Genomic DNA, 15801 nt, shown 5'->3' with positions numbered 1-15801 from the left:
CAGACATGAGATTCGTCAGTTGTTCAGACTGAGTAAAATAATCTTTCGCCACCTTCTGACACCTAAACACTGGAGTCTTAGATTTCGGCTGAACCTTCTCTTCCTCTATATTGGGGACATATCTAACCGCTCTCACCAGAGAGGGGACATCCACAGAGGATTGATGATCTTCTTTCACTGAGTAAGAACCCAAACTCTAAGTATCAGAGTGTGATGAGGAGGTTTAGTCAGAATCCTGAGGTAACGTCTGAAAAGAACCACTCTTGTACCCCTGCTTTACTGCCACTGGTCTATTCACCTGTAACACCTACTGAGGGGCTATAGACGGCAGCATACTCTGACTAGAGTGAGCTGAGGAATAAAAAAAACAGGGATTCATTGGGGACATAAACATAGAAGGATGCAAATGCTGTGTGTACCCCATAGCAGGAGGCAATATCGTGGCAGGAGCACGCAAAGCTACAGCCCTGTCCACCAAATGCGACAAAACCTGAGACTAAGAGGCCCCCTGGGTGGTTCTTGTGCTGGTGCAGGTGTACAAAGATAGAAAAGGAGGCTGTTTACAACAGGCACTACACAACCCATCTTGCACAAAATCCTACTCAAACAGGCCTGCAAAACAGGATTTACATGATTCCAGCACAGGAATCTCATCCTTCCCTCCTTTACCTTTAGACATGGCAATGTGTAACAGGTATAAGGTATAGAATATAAATGCAGTGTGACTTTAAATGAAAAACCCCACACACCTTCAGATGGATGAGGAGATACACAGTGATAGATATATCTGACAGTTTTGAAAACAAAAAGGCAGTATAAATACAGCAGCTAGCATTCACAGTCAAATGCTAATGCAATGGACTCTGAATCTACTGACCAGCCCTCTCAGGGGTATTGGTAGGATATAGAGTGCTATATACCTGACCCAAGGGAGAGGTATACAGGAGACAGACCTAACCTCTGAGACCAACAGCTTTCAACAGCGCACCCAAGGTGAACTATGAGCATCTCACACACAAGGTAGTCAGAAGCAGCAAACCAGATGCGGGAATCCGCAACCGGAAGTTGTGGCCGGGGGAGCGCCTATCTTCCCTAAGCTGCGATTTTGACGGCACAGGTATGCTGGCCTCACAGTAGTAGGTGCTCCTAGTGCATCTACTACCCGTCCCCGGCGACAGATGATAAGGCCCCGGCCGCCTTAGTGAGGACACATTAAAAGAGACCTTCACCCACAGCTGCCTCCGATGCGTCTCCTACACCGGAGGCCTGGACTGCTTCGCGCATGACTCATCACACAAGGAAACATCTTACCTGCCATCTCCGTGAATCCAATCGCAGTCTGGACCCCAGCAATGCCGCTAGCTAAGCCAAGCTGAGGCCCTGCAGAAATCCCCAGGGCATATAACGGTACTGGTGTTTCGGCATCGGCGGAGGTAGGAGTCACAGTATATTCATCGTATTTGGCGCCTAATACCGCTAAACTCAGAAGTTCAAAAAACTAAGGTAAATCAAAAAAGGAAAAGCCTGGGACTGCCTAGGCAGTCCCGCTGTTAAAACGATGCGTCTGGATACTTGCCACGCACCAAACAAAAAAACAGAATGCCTGTGGCTGGGGGCGGGGTATATAGGGAGGAGGACCTGTGCATGCTGGGAGCTTCAAAGCTGTAAGCTGTTTGGTGCAAAGAATCACTCCAACTACATACCCCAAGAAAGATCCTGTGGACCCTATGGACCCTGAACAAGTAAGTTATGCTTTATATTAAATGTGAATAATAATGTGAACCTTGAAGCTATACTTTTCTTTTCGAAAAAAGATATTAGGGTGCCCACCTCTCTGCGGCTAAATCGTGGCCGGCAGCTCTCCTAGGGGGTGCTCCAACACCCTTAGGTGTCTTAGAACCAGGCGATGTGCGCAGATGGGCTGCTCACCTGGTGTGGGTCTTCTTTCGTGAAGTGCCGGGGCTCGCCTCTGCACTTGGTGTTAGTGGGAGAATCACTTCTGGTTGTGTAGCGGTTCTCCTGACAGGGCGGCAGTCGGAAAATGCCAGACCCCAGCCGCGATGATGAATACGCTCAACGAAGGCGCTTCGTCCGAGCAATCAACTCCGAAGCACCAGCAGCCGCAGCACGGAGCTCAGTCTCCTTTGTGTGAATACAAGCTTGGGATAATTCTGTTATACTCCGTACGAGCTTCCACAAGGATAATTGCAGGTCAGAGGTGCAGACTTTACTCCAGGGACACCCTTTCTCATATGAGAATTTTTTCAGAAGGAAGAAATTCTCAAATGAGAAAGAAACGCGTTAAGGGTGTCCCTGGGGTAAAGTCTGCACCTGTTATTGAGGAGGCAGTGAGATATTAAGGGAGGGGACTCAGGGGGCTAAGAGACAGCAGCGAGATGTGAATTAAGGGCTACTCAAGTGGCAATGAGACTTCTATGGAGGGGAGGCAGTGAGATATGGAAAGAGGTTGGCTTGGTACAATGAGACGATATGAAGGGGGTACGGAGAGAGATATAAAGGTAGGTGTCAGTGAAAGAGCTATGGAGGTGGCAATGAGAAAACTAGGGAGGGGGTTTAAGCTTATAATGATTTGGGATGCAGACAGATATGGAGATAGTTGAGTTTGGGTTGGGCAGTAAGAGCGCTTTAGAGAGGGCAATAAAGAGCTATGGAGGAGCAATGAGAGATAGAAGGATCATTGAGAGATATAGAGTGGGTAATGAAAGAGATATTGAGGGGCAGTGCGCGATATTGAGGGTGTAGGTAGAAAGAGAGATGTCTAGGAAGGGGTGCTCGGGGTGATATGATGCGGCATCTTTGAACGGGGTAGGCAGAGAGATACAGTATGGAGGTAGGGGCCAGTGAGAGAGCTATGAAGGTATACATTATTTGGCTTTTTAAGAGGTTTATTACTTATCTCTTTTCAAAACAGGTCTGTAAGTTTCCATAAATTATACAAGCCCGAAAGAACACCAGCTGGCAGTTGAAGCAAGTTTTCAAGATGGCAAGTGTAGGTAGGACATAACGTGTCTTGGCCTTGTGTATTGTATGTACTTTTTGTTTTTGTATGGTTATTCTGGTGTTTTATTTTTTAATGTAAGCGCTGGGTGGTGGGAGGTGGTGCTAAAATGTTCAGTTATTGCTTTTCAATAGGTGTATTCACAGGTGGACTTGTCATCTGGCAAATGGTTGGCCAGAAGGGTCAATGGACCAGTCGGGCCCTTTGGAGGCCTGGCCAAGCAGTTCTATCTCCTGGTGCTCTGCTTGGCTAGCAGACTTTTCTAATTTGCAGACGCAATGTGAAATCACATCGCGCAGCCTCATACTGAGGGAGCTGCTTGAGACAGGTGTAATGCAAGGCCTTGCCCCCGTTACTTGCAGCACGCCATAGCGACACATGGCCACGTGCCTATGGCTTGCGCACAAAAATAATACTAGGGTCAATTATTAGCCCCAGTCTATCCCTGGGTGTATTGGACTATCAATCTTTCACCTAGCAATACGACAGACTGCACAGGACACAACTGCTGACAGACCCTATAATCATAATGGGGTTATGGTGATAACCCCTTGTTCAACTGACACCCCCTCCCCCCCCATCTTCCCCTCTTCATCCGACGTGAATATTGGCTGATTTGCAAATTATTTGCAACATAATCCACTGTTATCTCGTCTATCCAACAGAATCAGGTCACATGCACACTTAATGTTCTCATCGGACGTGGACGGGGGTCCGACTCCTTCTTCATGGTTAACACTTGTGCGACTTTCTTTGAACTTCTCTATCCATTAATACACACTTCTTCATAACAAAACACTTTCTCCATACTGTCCACAAAATATTTGATAAATATCAGCACCAGACACAGCCTCAGACCACAAAAAACGAATCACTGTACGCTGCTCTTTTTTCGTGCAAATCACAAGTGGGGCAGCCAGTTTTTCTTGCACTGCAGTCACAAAATGAACTGATGTAACATGATCAAACCTGGGGAGACAGCGACCTAGTACGGGAAGCGTAGATAAGACAGAAGTTTTAATGTAACTGGAGTGCAGATAATTTTAGACTCATCCTCGTGTGTGTGTGTATATATATATACATATATATACATATATATATATATATATATATATATATATATATATATATATTAAAATGAACACTGGCGCACAAATTTTTAGGTTCCTTATGTGAATAAAGTCATGTATTGTTGAAGAAAGTTGTGATACTTTGTGAGGAAAAACACTCCTGATAATAACAGGTGGCAGCAGTCTTCTAGTGGTCCGTGTGGCAATGGGAAAATGGGTTTGAATAAACCTTAAAAAGAGGGCTTAAACCAAGCCCATAAACACAATATGGTGTAGCATTTTCTTATGCAAACATAATAGACAGTGGACGTACATAAATCTGCGTCCACTGTCTATTATGTTTGCATAAGAAAATACTACACCATATTGTGTTTATGGGCTTGGTTTAAGCCCTCTTTTTAAGGTTTATTCAAGTGGTTTTCATCCCTTGGACTAATTATCCAGAACACATTGGCATCACGTGCTTCCTGACTATAGGAGTGCTACATAAAATACAGTCAGGTGCATAAATATTGGGACATTTACAGAATTGTCATATATTTGCCTCTATTCACCACCACAATGGCTTTGAAATGAAACAAACAAGATGTGCTTTAACTGCAGACTTGCAGATTTAATTTGAAGGTAATTCCATCCAAATCAGGTGAACGGTGTAGGAATTACAACGGTTTCTAAATGTGCCTCCCACTTTTTAAGGGGCCAAAAGTAATGGGACTATCAACTCAAAAGCTATTTCATGGACAGGTGTGGGCTATTCCCTCGTTATTTCATTATCAATTAAGCAGGTAAAAGGTCTGGAGTTGATTCTAGGTGTGAAATTTGCATTTGGAATCAGTTGCTGTCGACTCTCAATATGAGATCCAAAGAGCTGTCACTATCAGTGAAGCAAGCCATCATTAGGCTGAAAAATCAGAACAAACCCATCAGAGAGATAGCTAAAACATTAGGTGTGGCCAAATCAACTGTTTGGAACATTCTTAAAAAGAAAGAACGCACCGGAGAGCTCAGCAACACCAAAAGACCCAGAGGACCACGGAAAACAACTGTGGTGGATGACAGAAGAATTATTTCCCTGGTGAAGAAAAACCCCTTCACAACAGTTGGCCAAATCAAGAATACTCTCCAGGAGGTATGTGTATATGTGTCAAAGTCAACAATCAAGAGAAGACTTCACAAGAGTGAATATAGAGGGTTCACCACAATATGTAAACCAATGGTGAGCCTCAAAAACAGGAAGACCAGATTAGAGTTTGCCAAATAACATCTAAAAAAGCCATTACAGTTCTGGAACAACATCCTATGGACAGATGAGACAAAGATAAACTTGTACCAGAGTGATGGGAAGAGAAGAGTATGGAGAAGGAAAGGAACTGCTCATGATCCAAAACATACCACCTCATCAGTGAAGCATGGTGGTGGTAGTGTCATGGCATGGGCATGTATGGCTGCCAATGGAACTGGTTCCCTTGTATTTATTGATGATGTGACTGCTGACAAAAGCAGCAGAATGAATTCTGAAGTGTTTCGGGCAATATTATATGCTCATATTCAGTCAAATGCTTCAGAACTCATTGGACGGCGCTTCACAGTGCAGATGGACAATGACCCGAAGCATACTGCAAAAGCAACCAAAGAGTTTTTTAAGGCTAAAAAGTGGAATGTTATGCAATGGCCAAGTCAATCCCCTGACCTGAATCCGATTGAGCATGCATTTCACTTGATGAAGACAAAACTGAAGGGAAAATGCCCCAAGAACAAGCAGGAACTGAAGACATTTGCAGTAGAGGCTTGGCAGAGCATCACCAGGGATGAAACCCAGCGTCTGGTGATGTCTATGCATTCCAGACTTCAGGCTGTAATTGCCTGCAAAGGATTTGCAACAAAGTATTAAAAAGTGAAAGTTAGATTCAGGATTGTTTAGTTTGTCCCATTACTTTTGGCCCCTTAAAAAGTGGGAGGCACATATAGAAACCGTTGTAATTCCTACACCGTCCACCTGATTTGGATGTAGTTATCCTCAAATTAAATCTGAAAGTCTGCAGTTAAAGCACATCTTGTTTGTTTCATTTCAAAGCCATTGTGGTGGAGAATAGAGGCCAAAATCTGAAAATTCTGGCAATGTCCCAATATTTATGCACCTGACTATATATATATATATATATATATATATATATATACACACATATATATATATATATATATATATATATATACACACATATACTCACACACACAGTATATATATATATATATATATATACACACACACACACACACACACAGTATAAACACACACTTTATTAATAGTTTATCCGTGAGGACTGGGAGATATAATAATGAAAAAATGCCAGTGAAGGTCATATTACAAGAAAAAGCAGCGACAAATTACAATCTCCTGATCCGAACAGGATTTATTTGTCCTGTTTTTACACTAGGGGTAAATGGGTGAGTAGTCTGTCTAGTGTAGCATAGAAGGAAACAATGGGCTTGGGTGTCCAACAAGTTTGATATTGTACATGTGAAAATAATTTATTTTCGTCTTGGTAATTACAACCTACACCCCATCTCTTCCCAAGTCCTTAACTTTTCCTACAAACAGTTTACATTACCATCTATGTAGCAACACTCAAGCAGTATCAGCAAGTTTCATATATGATGATGTTATAGTAGAAGCAAATGCCTCAAGTCAATATGATAATAATTTAAGTGCATCTATGATTAAAATATCAGGGCTACTTAACTAATGCAAAGCTGCAGTTTTTAACAATTGTTTAGAAGAAGGTCTACATAATCTGTGTCACCTGCTCCTATAGAGGTAATACTATAAATTGCATTTTATCAATCTGACAATGCTATTGCTTCTTTTGAATACTTCTGACCAAGCAGCAGAGCATGATATGTGCACTTGTAACCTACCTAGACATAAGGAGTTTACGTGTTCTCTCCACACATGTGCTACATATCTAATTTACAGTACTTAGTGACAAAATGATGAACATCTGTATTTCATGGATAGTCTAATTTTAAAGCTAAATAAATATATATGTAAAACTATTGTGCTCAAACGCAAATACAGAACCACCCAACAATTTGGACACACACATACCTAGACGTATGTGTGACACATACACATGTATACCGTACATATATAGAGGTTGTACTTACTTGAGCAAGTCAGCAAAGTTCTTGCAATGAGACAATCAGGATGCAGCAGTGTTTCTAGAAGCAAGTTCCAATTACAGCATGGCTGGGATAAGAGCATTTTCAGCTGACCCTGGACTGCCATTTCTTCTGCTGATGGAGTTCTTTCAAAACGTAAGATAAAGAGAGAATAATGTAGTTAATTTATCTATGAAATGAATAGCTTTAAAGTGCAGATGTAATGCTAACTCATTTAAATGTCAATTCCTCCCAGATTACTCAGAAAATGCTTTCATGCTTGCTTACTTTAAAACTGCTCAGGGAAGGAATTACATTTAATCTCAAGTAGCTAAGAGCAAATTAACATTTGGTAGGCTGCCAGATATGTTACTGACACAAAGTAACTTCGCTCATCCATTGTCTAGAGCTATGTATGTTCTTGTTGTAGCAGGTAAAAATTGGTACTTTTTGTGCATGAATAAATCTGCCTATACTATGATTTACCCCCAGTGTCACAATACCTAGGAGGCACGCACAAATTAATGTCGTCTTCCATCACAAATTGCAAGTCCTTTTGACAAGCGTGTGGCTGATGTAAATATAACATTCAGTAATTTACCATAATACACTGTCCGAAAAGTATACCCCCTAGTACAATGCCCCAACAAACAATGTTCTGTGTCAGTGATTCCCAAGACGTGTGAAGAATTGTCAGGGATTTAGCTGTGATAGGTGAAAAGATCTATATGTATGATATGCAACTGAGAAGATATATATCTTCTAGAAAATGAAAAAAAAATATAGCAAATGTTTGACTTGGATTCTGCTCTTTCATGATTGCAGAATAATAATTTATTTATAAACATATTTTTTGTTTCAATACATGAAAAGGTGGGAATCACCGGTCTATGAGTTCCTTTCAAAGTATTGAATGCTGACTCAAGGGGCGAGAGATAGAAAAAGGGTCAATGAAAAAAACTGCATAGTAAAACACTTTAAAATGTTCTTTGTATTTATCTAATATAGATTGTGATGACTATGTAAGAAAGTGCAGATTATGGATCAGACTTGCTATGCTGTGCAACAGCAGATCCAAATCTACTGGAGACATTCAGTATAGCTCCAGTGCCAGGACAGCTGCTCCTAAAAGCAGTTGTCCTATGATCCCTGACATCCACACTCTCACTGTTATTTAGTAGTGACATAAATGTACCTGCTGCTTTCCTCCTGGCAATGTTGCTGTACATGTGAGGTCATACATGCACACTGCGAGAACCAGAGGAGGCAGAGGAACCCAAACGGATCCCTTTTTGCAATTCGGATCTCTTTCCAATAAAAAAGTTGTGGGGTTCATCAGGTTAACTCCATCTGAAGATGGTGTTAGTACCTGCATTCAAGCTTGATGAGTAGTCATCCCCACACTAGTTTATAGGGACATGTGGCACATCGGGACAGGAGATACCCTTGATAAGGGAAATAACAGAGAGGGGGGATTAAATGCCATCAGTCGTAAGCTTTCAAGTGTGTTTTGGGACATCTGGGATTGGCCCTGGGGAATGGAAGGAAAGGTTTTCTAAGAGATGTACAGTACTAAGGTTATAGTGCTAATCAAATCTCATCCTGACATAAATTATCTTAGAGCAGTAAAACACATGGGGGGCAGAGTGCCCATGGTGCCACAGTCTACCCAGAAACAAATTCATGCAGTGGGGACTAAATACCAATGGAAAAGAAGGTTACAATATTTTTTTTTGATCCATGCACTACCACCTTTCTAATACGCAACCATTACTCCGTATTGAGGGTCTACCCCATTTTCTCCTCCCATTATAGTTCATGGTACTCTTTAGTCAGTTGGGCTTCTTTGAGTAATTGGGGGTAAAAGCTAGAAAGAAGACTCTTGTAAGAAGAACTACGAAGGTAAATAAATAGGAATCACAACTTAATATTACTATTACTGTACCTGCATATATGTAGATATTGGTAACAAGAAACAGGACTAAGGTTGAAACAGTCACAAAATCCAAAAAGTCTGGGAAAATTCCTCTACCCACAGTTGTTTGTTGACATTGGCTTGTGGTAAGACCGCTTGAGTTAAGTGAGCTGCTAAATTTTGGAAGACTATCTTGAAAGTGTCTAAAGAGTGTTTTCTGACATAGCCTAAGGTGCCTACCAAACCACACAAATATAGGTCTCAAAGAGTTGAGGAAGGGCCAATCATAGGAAGTAAATTAATGGAGGAGAAGTGAGCCACTAAGAGTGTGTTGTCAGGGCCAGATTAACAATGGGGCAGATGGAGCTCCAGCTCCAGGCCACTACATAAAAATAGGTCCTTCATCATGACAGCCTGATGGCGGCCAACTGCCCAGTTGGCAACATGGTTAGCCATAAATCATAAGTATTAAAATTGCAATTCTAGTTTTCTCACAAAATTGTTTAATGTTTCTATTTTTATGTATTTAGGGAGACATCGTGACAGTGTAGATTGTGTACACACCCACATGGCACTGGCCACACCCACACAGCACAGGTCACAGCTCCTCTTCTCAATATAGGCTCTTGAACATTTTTAGTCCGAGGACCATGAGGACCTTAATCCGGCCCTGTTTGTCCTGAATGTCGAGTGAGGTGGATCCCAATATATTAAAAAATTTTTTAGGTCTGCTACTTAAATTTATCTTTCATTAAAGTACACTTTTATAATGTTTCGTGAGTGGATTGAATTTAAAGTTATATTCAAATAATTTTATTAAATACTACTTCTATGGATCAACATTCACAGAGGTGAAAGTACTATAATAAACAACAAATAAAAAGTACAATACATCTTACATTTAAAAACTGTGAAATAAAAAAATCACGTTGGAATGTAACTTTGCAAGCAATACTTTTTTAAGGGCTCTGGAACAAACTTTTTTTTCTTTTTGCCTAATGGGAAAATGACAGATTTTATTTAAAAAATCCCATTGCAAAGAGCAAGAAATAAGATTCAGCGGCTGTAAGTGACGTTGTGTGTTATGCAACACTTGGCTAAAAAAAACAAACACATGAAACTTTCCAAATGCATCTGTTTAAAAAGAATTAATAAAAGTAATTTATAGATTATGTTACAAATATAGTTTTTTTTCTCTCCTCAAACAGATGGAGAATTATCTAGTTGCAATATATACAAATTCCTGGCACTTAAATTAGATGCAGATTGAAATACTCACAGCAAAGTGATTTGCTCTAAGGGGAGAAATTACATGCTGTAGGAAAAAACCTTGGCCATCGAACGACCACCGATAGCTGTATAGAGTTGGTTCTATGTTGGACATATGGAGAGGCATATGCTAGCTCATTCTCATAACTAACACAGCTCTGTGTGAGGAAGACGAGCCTCATAATGGAAGAAGAAATAGCTCATGAAACAGAACATGTTCATATTTTTTTAGTAACGTGAACATTAACCAGAGATAGAAAAAAGTACTTTCATATTTTTCAGAAATTAGATGTGAAAAAAGTAAATAAATCAGTATGGTGCAAAGCAAAGTTAGGGACAGTCAGTATAATCAGAGATACTGTAGGTCATACTAATACAGATGGATAACTAGTACAGAGTGGATTGCATTACTACCTTCCATCACTAAAGTCACGAGTTTAATTCCCAGTCATGGCACACCGATGTCAAATTTCTATGTTCTCCTTGTGCTGTGTGAGTTTCTTCCAGGTACACTGGTTTCGTCCCACACTCCAAAAACATACTGGTAAGTTAATTGGATTCTAGCGAAAAAAATAACACTAGTGTGCATGTGTGTGCTTGTATGTTAGGAAATTTAGGGGCTAATCCTGATTAACTAAAGTGCGGGTTTATAGAAGTAGAGATGTTGTCCATAGCATTGAATCAGATTCTACTTATCTTTTATCTAGGACCCTTTAGAAGATAATAGCTAGAATATGATCGGTTGCTATGGTCAACATCTCCACTTCTATAAACCCACCCTTTAGTAAATATGGTAGCAGTGGCTGTCGTAAAATCAATGGCCAGCGCGAGTTTCTGCTTGCAGACACACAAACCCCCGCATTAGCCCTACTGATTCTCACAGTAGTATAAGGTAGTAAATAAGGCAGTAGTTGCAGCTGCCCGCAACTACTGCCACTTTGCGTGTGACTCAGAATCCGCCATATAGACTCTGAGCTCCAATGGGGTGGGACTGATATGAATGACATCTTCTGTACAGCTCTGCGTAAATTGGTAACGCTATATAAATAATCAATAATAAAAGAAGGTTTATTGGTGTTTTACATAGAAAGTCATATTGCGCCCCAGTCTCTTATAAACAGGAATACACAGGCTATTGTAGCATTACATTTTGCACTAATTGATGTTCCTCAAAAAATTACTGTGAACCAACATCAGTCTCAAATTTATATCACTGAACACAATGCAAAACTGTTGGTTTGCTGATCAGGCTAATAGTAGCTTGTAAATCATCCAAACCATCAGTACTTACGCTAACATGATCAGCAGTTTAATATCTCTGTTTGTTACAGTATGTTAATAACAATATTTTTAAATAATATTTAGTTTATTGTTGTTTGGTAGAGATTTTTCAGATTTGGCAAAAAGGATGAATCACAAGTGATTCTATATATGCTGCAGCAAGGTCGGGGAACTGGTACCATCTCCTGGGGTAGGTGCAGGGCCGGATCAAGGTCTGTGGGGGCCTATATATATATATATATCTATATATATATCTATATATATATATATATATATATATATAGTGAGAGAGAGAGAGAGAGAGAGAGAGAGAGAGAGAGAGAGAGGCACACACATATACACACACACATATATATATTAGTACACAAAGAAGTGTCGGCGCCAACTTAGAGTCAGTTCAGAGGATTAATTAGGATATATATATAAATATACGTACTCCCTTAGTATAATAGGGTGTCAGCTATGCCCAATGTGAAAGGACTTTTGGAGTAGCCCTTTGTAGTGAATTGTTATAAGTGTATTAGGTGATGAGCGACTGACGTATATTAGTGCAATAATTTATAAAATGTGCAATTTAACCAGCAAAACATAATACACAGAGGGCCTGATTCAGAGCCGCTCGTAAGCGGCCGCTCGTTCGCTCCGAGCGATGTTCGCACATCTGCGCATGCGTATGGGTTTTAGTTAGGGATGTGCAGGCTCGGATAGGTTCGAGTTTGCACGTGGAGTTCGGATTTTTCCCTCCAAAAAAACGGAACTCAGAACGAGGCAAAACGTCATCTTACATGGACGAACATCATCATTCCTGGTCTTTTGTCCAGGAATGATGATGTTCGTCCATGTAAGATGACGTTTTGCCTCGTTCTGAGTTCCGTTTTTTTGGAGGGAAAAATCCGAACTCCACGTGCAAACTCGAACCTATCCGAGCCTGCACATCCCTAGTTTTAGTACACATGCGCGAACCAGTCAGTGCGGCCGAAAATCGTGTGCTCGCAAAATAGCGAATGCCTGCTAATTTGAGTTACAGGATGAGGCGTTTGTGGGTGGTAACAGGGAAAGGTGCTTGAAAACGGGGAGTGGAGATCCGAACGTAGGCGTGCCAAAAGGTCAAAACGGGCGTTTTAAGGGTGTGCATAATTAACAAAGCAGCGTCATCGACCACGTCAGTTGGGTGTCTTTTAGCCAGAACTGCTCGCATGATTGCGGTAGGAAAATGCAACCACAAGAATAGCGAGCAGTTCAGACGCCTTCCGATGTACTCGATTAATCTAATAAATAGCGGAGATGACGTATGATGCGAGCGCATGTTTTGTTCGCTCGTTCAGACATAGAGGCGTCAACAGACCGCAAAGAGCGAACGGTCAATTTAAATAGCCAGACCCTTTTTCTGCACGAGCGAGCGCAAATAGCGTCCGGCTCTGAATCAGGCCCAGAGTGTATATAGATGAAAAAATATAATCACAATTTAATAATAAAATAAATACACAAAACATACATGTAAATAGATACTGCTTAAGTAAGCACAAATTGTGCTGATAAACTATCCACAATGTGCAAAAAGTGCTTATAAATATTTAAAAAAATGCTAAACACAGTTCAACCGTTTAAAAGCGATTAAAAGCGAGTAGAAATCATATATTTAAAAAATCCAGTATCACAGAGGAATCAATAAATAAAAACAAGTAGAAAAGCTCATTAAAAAAGTTCCAAACTTGTTCTTTTAAAAAATAAGAAGTTTGAGTGAAATGTAATGCTTATCTGTAATAGTTCATTTCAGGCAATGGCAGCCTGAATTTAACTATTACAGATAAGCATTACATTTCACCGGCAAGCTGGAGTGGAACCACAGGCTTGAACCGCAATGGGACCGGAGAGGATAGCAGCCAGCTGGAGTGGAACTGCAATAGACCCGGAGAGGACAGTAGCCAGCCAGAGTGGAAACGCAGGCTTGAATCGAGATGGAACTGGAGAGGATACCTGCTAAAGTGGAAACGCAGGCTTGAAGTGGAATGGGACTGAAAAGGACAGCAGCCAGCCAGAGTGGTACCACAGGCTTGAACCGAGATGGACAACAGCCAGCCGGAGTGGAACAGCAGGTTTGATCCAGACTGGGACCGATGCTTGAACACAGGCTTGTTAGGTGCAGATTGGAAGCAGGATACAGCACAATGCAACAGAGTGGGTGGAATAGACTCAGATGCAACAGATTGCAGGAATCAAATAGCGCAGGTTCGAGCAGTGGATTGGAGGTAGTACATACTCACTAGTTATTGAGATGACAGGGAGGTAAAGAACCACATGCTGCAGGGTAGATGAGACTGTCTCAGAGGCAGTAGAGAGGGAGCAGTTTGCAAGCTCACAGAGGAGTATTGTACCACAATTCCGACAATGTGCTAGTGGTAGGTGCAGGCTTAAATAGGGAGCTCTTGACAGGGATAGAAAGATGCGGTCATGTGAGTGAAAGTATAGTTCACTTGAACCCACAATGAGCAGGAGAGTTGTTCTCAGGAGACTTCAGACTACTATGCAGGCTGGAAACAGGGATAAGTTACAGGCCTGAAACCAGACGTAACAGATGTGGAACCCAAGACTTGAAATGGACTGGGACCGGCAAGCTGGAGTGGAATCACAGGCTTGAACCGCAATGGGACCAGAGAGGATAGTAGCCAGCCGGAGTGAAATCGCAATGAATAGGAGAGGACAGTAGCCAGCCGAGTGGAACCGCAATGGAACAGGAGAGGTCAGTAGCCAGCCGGAGTGGAAACGCAGGCTTGAATCGAGATGGACCTGGAGAGGATACCTGCTAAAGTGGAACCGCAGGCTTGAACTGGAATGGGACTGAAAAGGACAGCAGCCAGCCAGAGTGGTACCACAGGCTTGAACCAGGATGGACAACAGCCAGCCAGAGTGGAACAGCAGGCTTGTACCAGACTGGGACCGGTGCTAGAACACAGGCTTGTTAGGTGCAGACTGGAAGCAGGATACAGTACAATGCCGCAGAGTGGGTGGAATAGACTCAGATGCAACAGCTTGCAGGAATCAAATAGCACGGGTTCGAGCAGTGGTTCAGAGGTAGTACTTACTCACTAGTTATTAAGATCACAGGGAGGTAAAGAACCACATGCTGCAGGGTAGATGAGATTTACTCAGAGGCAGCAGAGATTAAGCAGCTTGCAAGGCACACAGAGGAGTAATGTTCCCCATGCTGCAGAGTTGCTGAGACTGTCTCAGTGGCAGCAGAGAGGGAGCAGTCAGGGCCGGATTATGGGCAGGGCGATAGGGGCGGTCGTCCAGGGGCCCCCACACATAGAGGGCCCCCACACAAATTCAGTGTAGTGCGGTCTACACTACACACAAAGCAAAGAACACACCGGTGGTGGTGTGTTTGTTGTTACTACAAACACACTGCCGCTGACACCCGGCGGCAGTGTGTTTGTTTTGGCAGCCAATGAGAGTCACACAGACTCTCATTGGCTGCTGCACCCACGGAGGGAGCCGGGCTGGAGCTCACTCATGAGCTCCGCTTTCCGGCTCCCGCAGTGGGTGATGGGAGAGATGTCATGACATCTCTCCTCATGACATCTCTCCCATAGACTGCCTGCCGGAGGAGCGGATAGCAGCTGTCTTGGCAGGATTCAGGTTTTTTTTGTTTTTTTTAATGTATTTGTAAGGGGGCACTGGCACTGCATGGGGGGGCACTACCTAGGGCACTGCATAGGGAGGCCTCTACTGGGGGCACTGGCACTGCATGGGGGGGCCACCACTTGGGGCACTGCATGGGGGAGGAGTTTACTGGGGGCACTGGCACTGCATGGAGGTGGTACTACTGGGGACACTGGCACTGCATAGGGAGCCACTACTGGGGGCACTGGCACTGCATAGGGGGGCCACTTCTGGGGGCACTGGCACTGCATAGGGGGGCACTACTGGGGGTACTGGCACTGCGTAGGGGGCCACTACTGGGGGCACTGGCACTGCATAGGGGGGCATTACTGGGGGCACTATATAAGGGGCCTGCATAGGGGGGGCACTACATAAGTGGAACTACTACAGGGGCACTGTATAGGGGAGCATTACTGGGGGCACTA

At 42.6% G+C, this 15801-nt stretch overlaps 1 protein-coding gene across 5 annotated transcripts in view; it reads right to left on the bottom strand.

Moving 5' to 3' along the window:
* Window positions 1-15801, bottom strand: part of KIAA0825 (KIAA0825 ortholog) — a 473150-nt gene that overhangs the window by 320076 nt on the left and 137273 nt on the right. For all 5 annotated transcript variants that reach the window (XM_088444682.1, XM_088444683.1, XM_088444681.1 and 2 more), the window contains one exon: window positions 7255-7394. In XM_088444682.1, the coding sequence (XP_088300808.1) occupies window positions 7255-7394 (140 nt within the window). The remainder of the gene's footprint in view (window positions 1-7254; window positions 7395-15801) is intronic.

Source organism: Taudactylus pleione, unplaced genomic scaffold (genome assembly GCF_031769625.1).
Source record: "Taudactylus pleione unplaced genomic scaffold, aTauple2 ptg000370l, whole genome shotgun sequence".
Taxonomy (NCBI): domain Eukaryota; kingdom Metazoa; phylum Chordata; class Amphibia; order Anura; family Myobatrachidae; genus Taudactylus; species Taudactylus pleione.
This window is presented reverse-complemented; position numbering and strand designations above follow the sequence as displayed.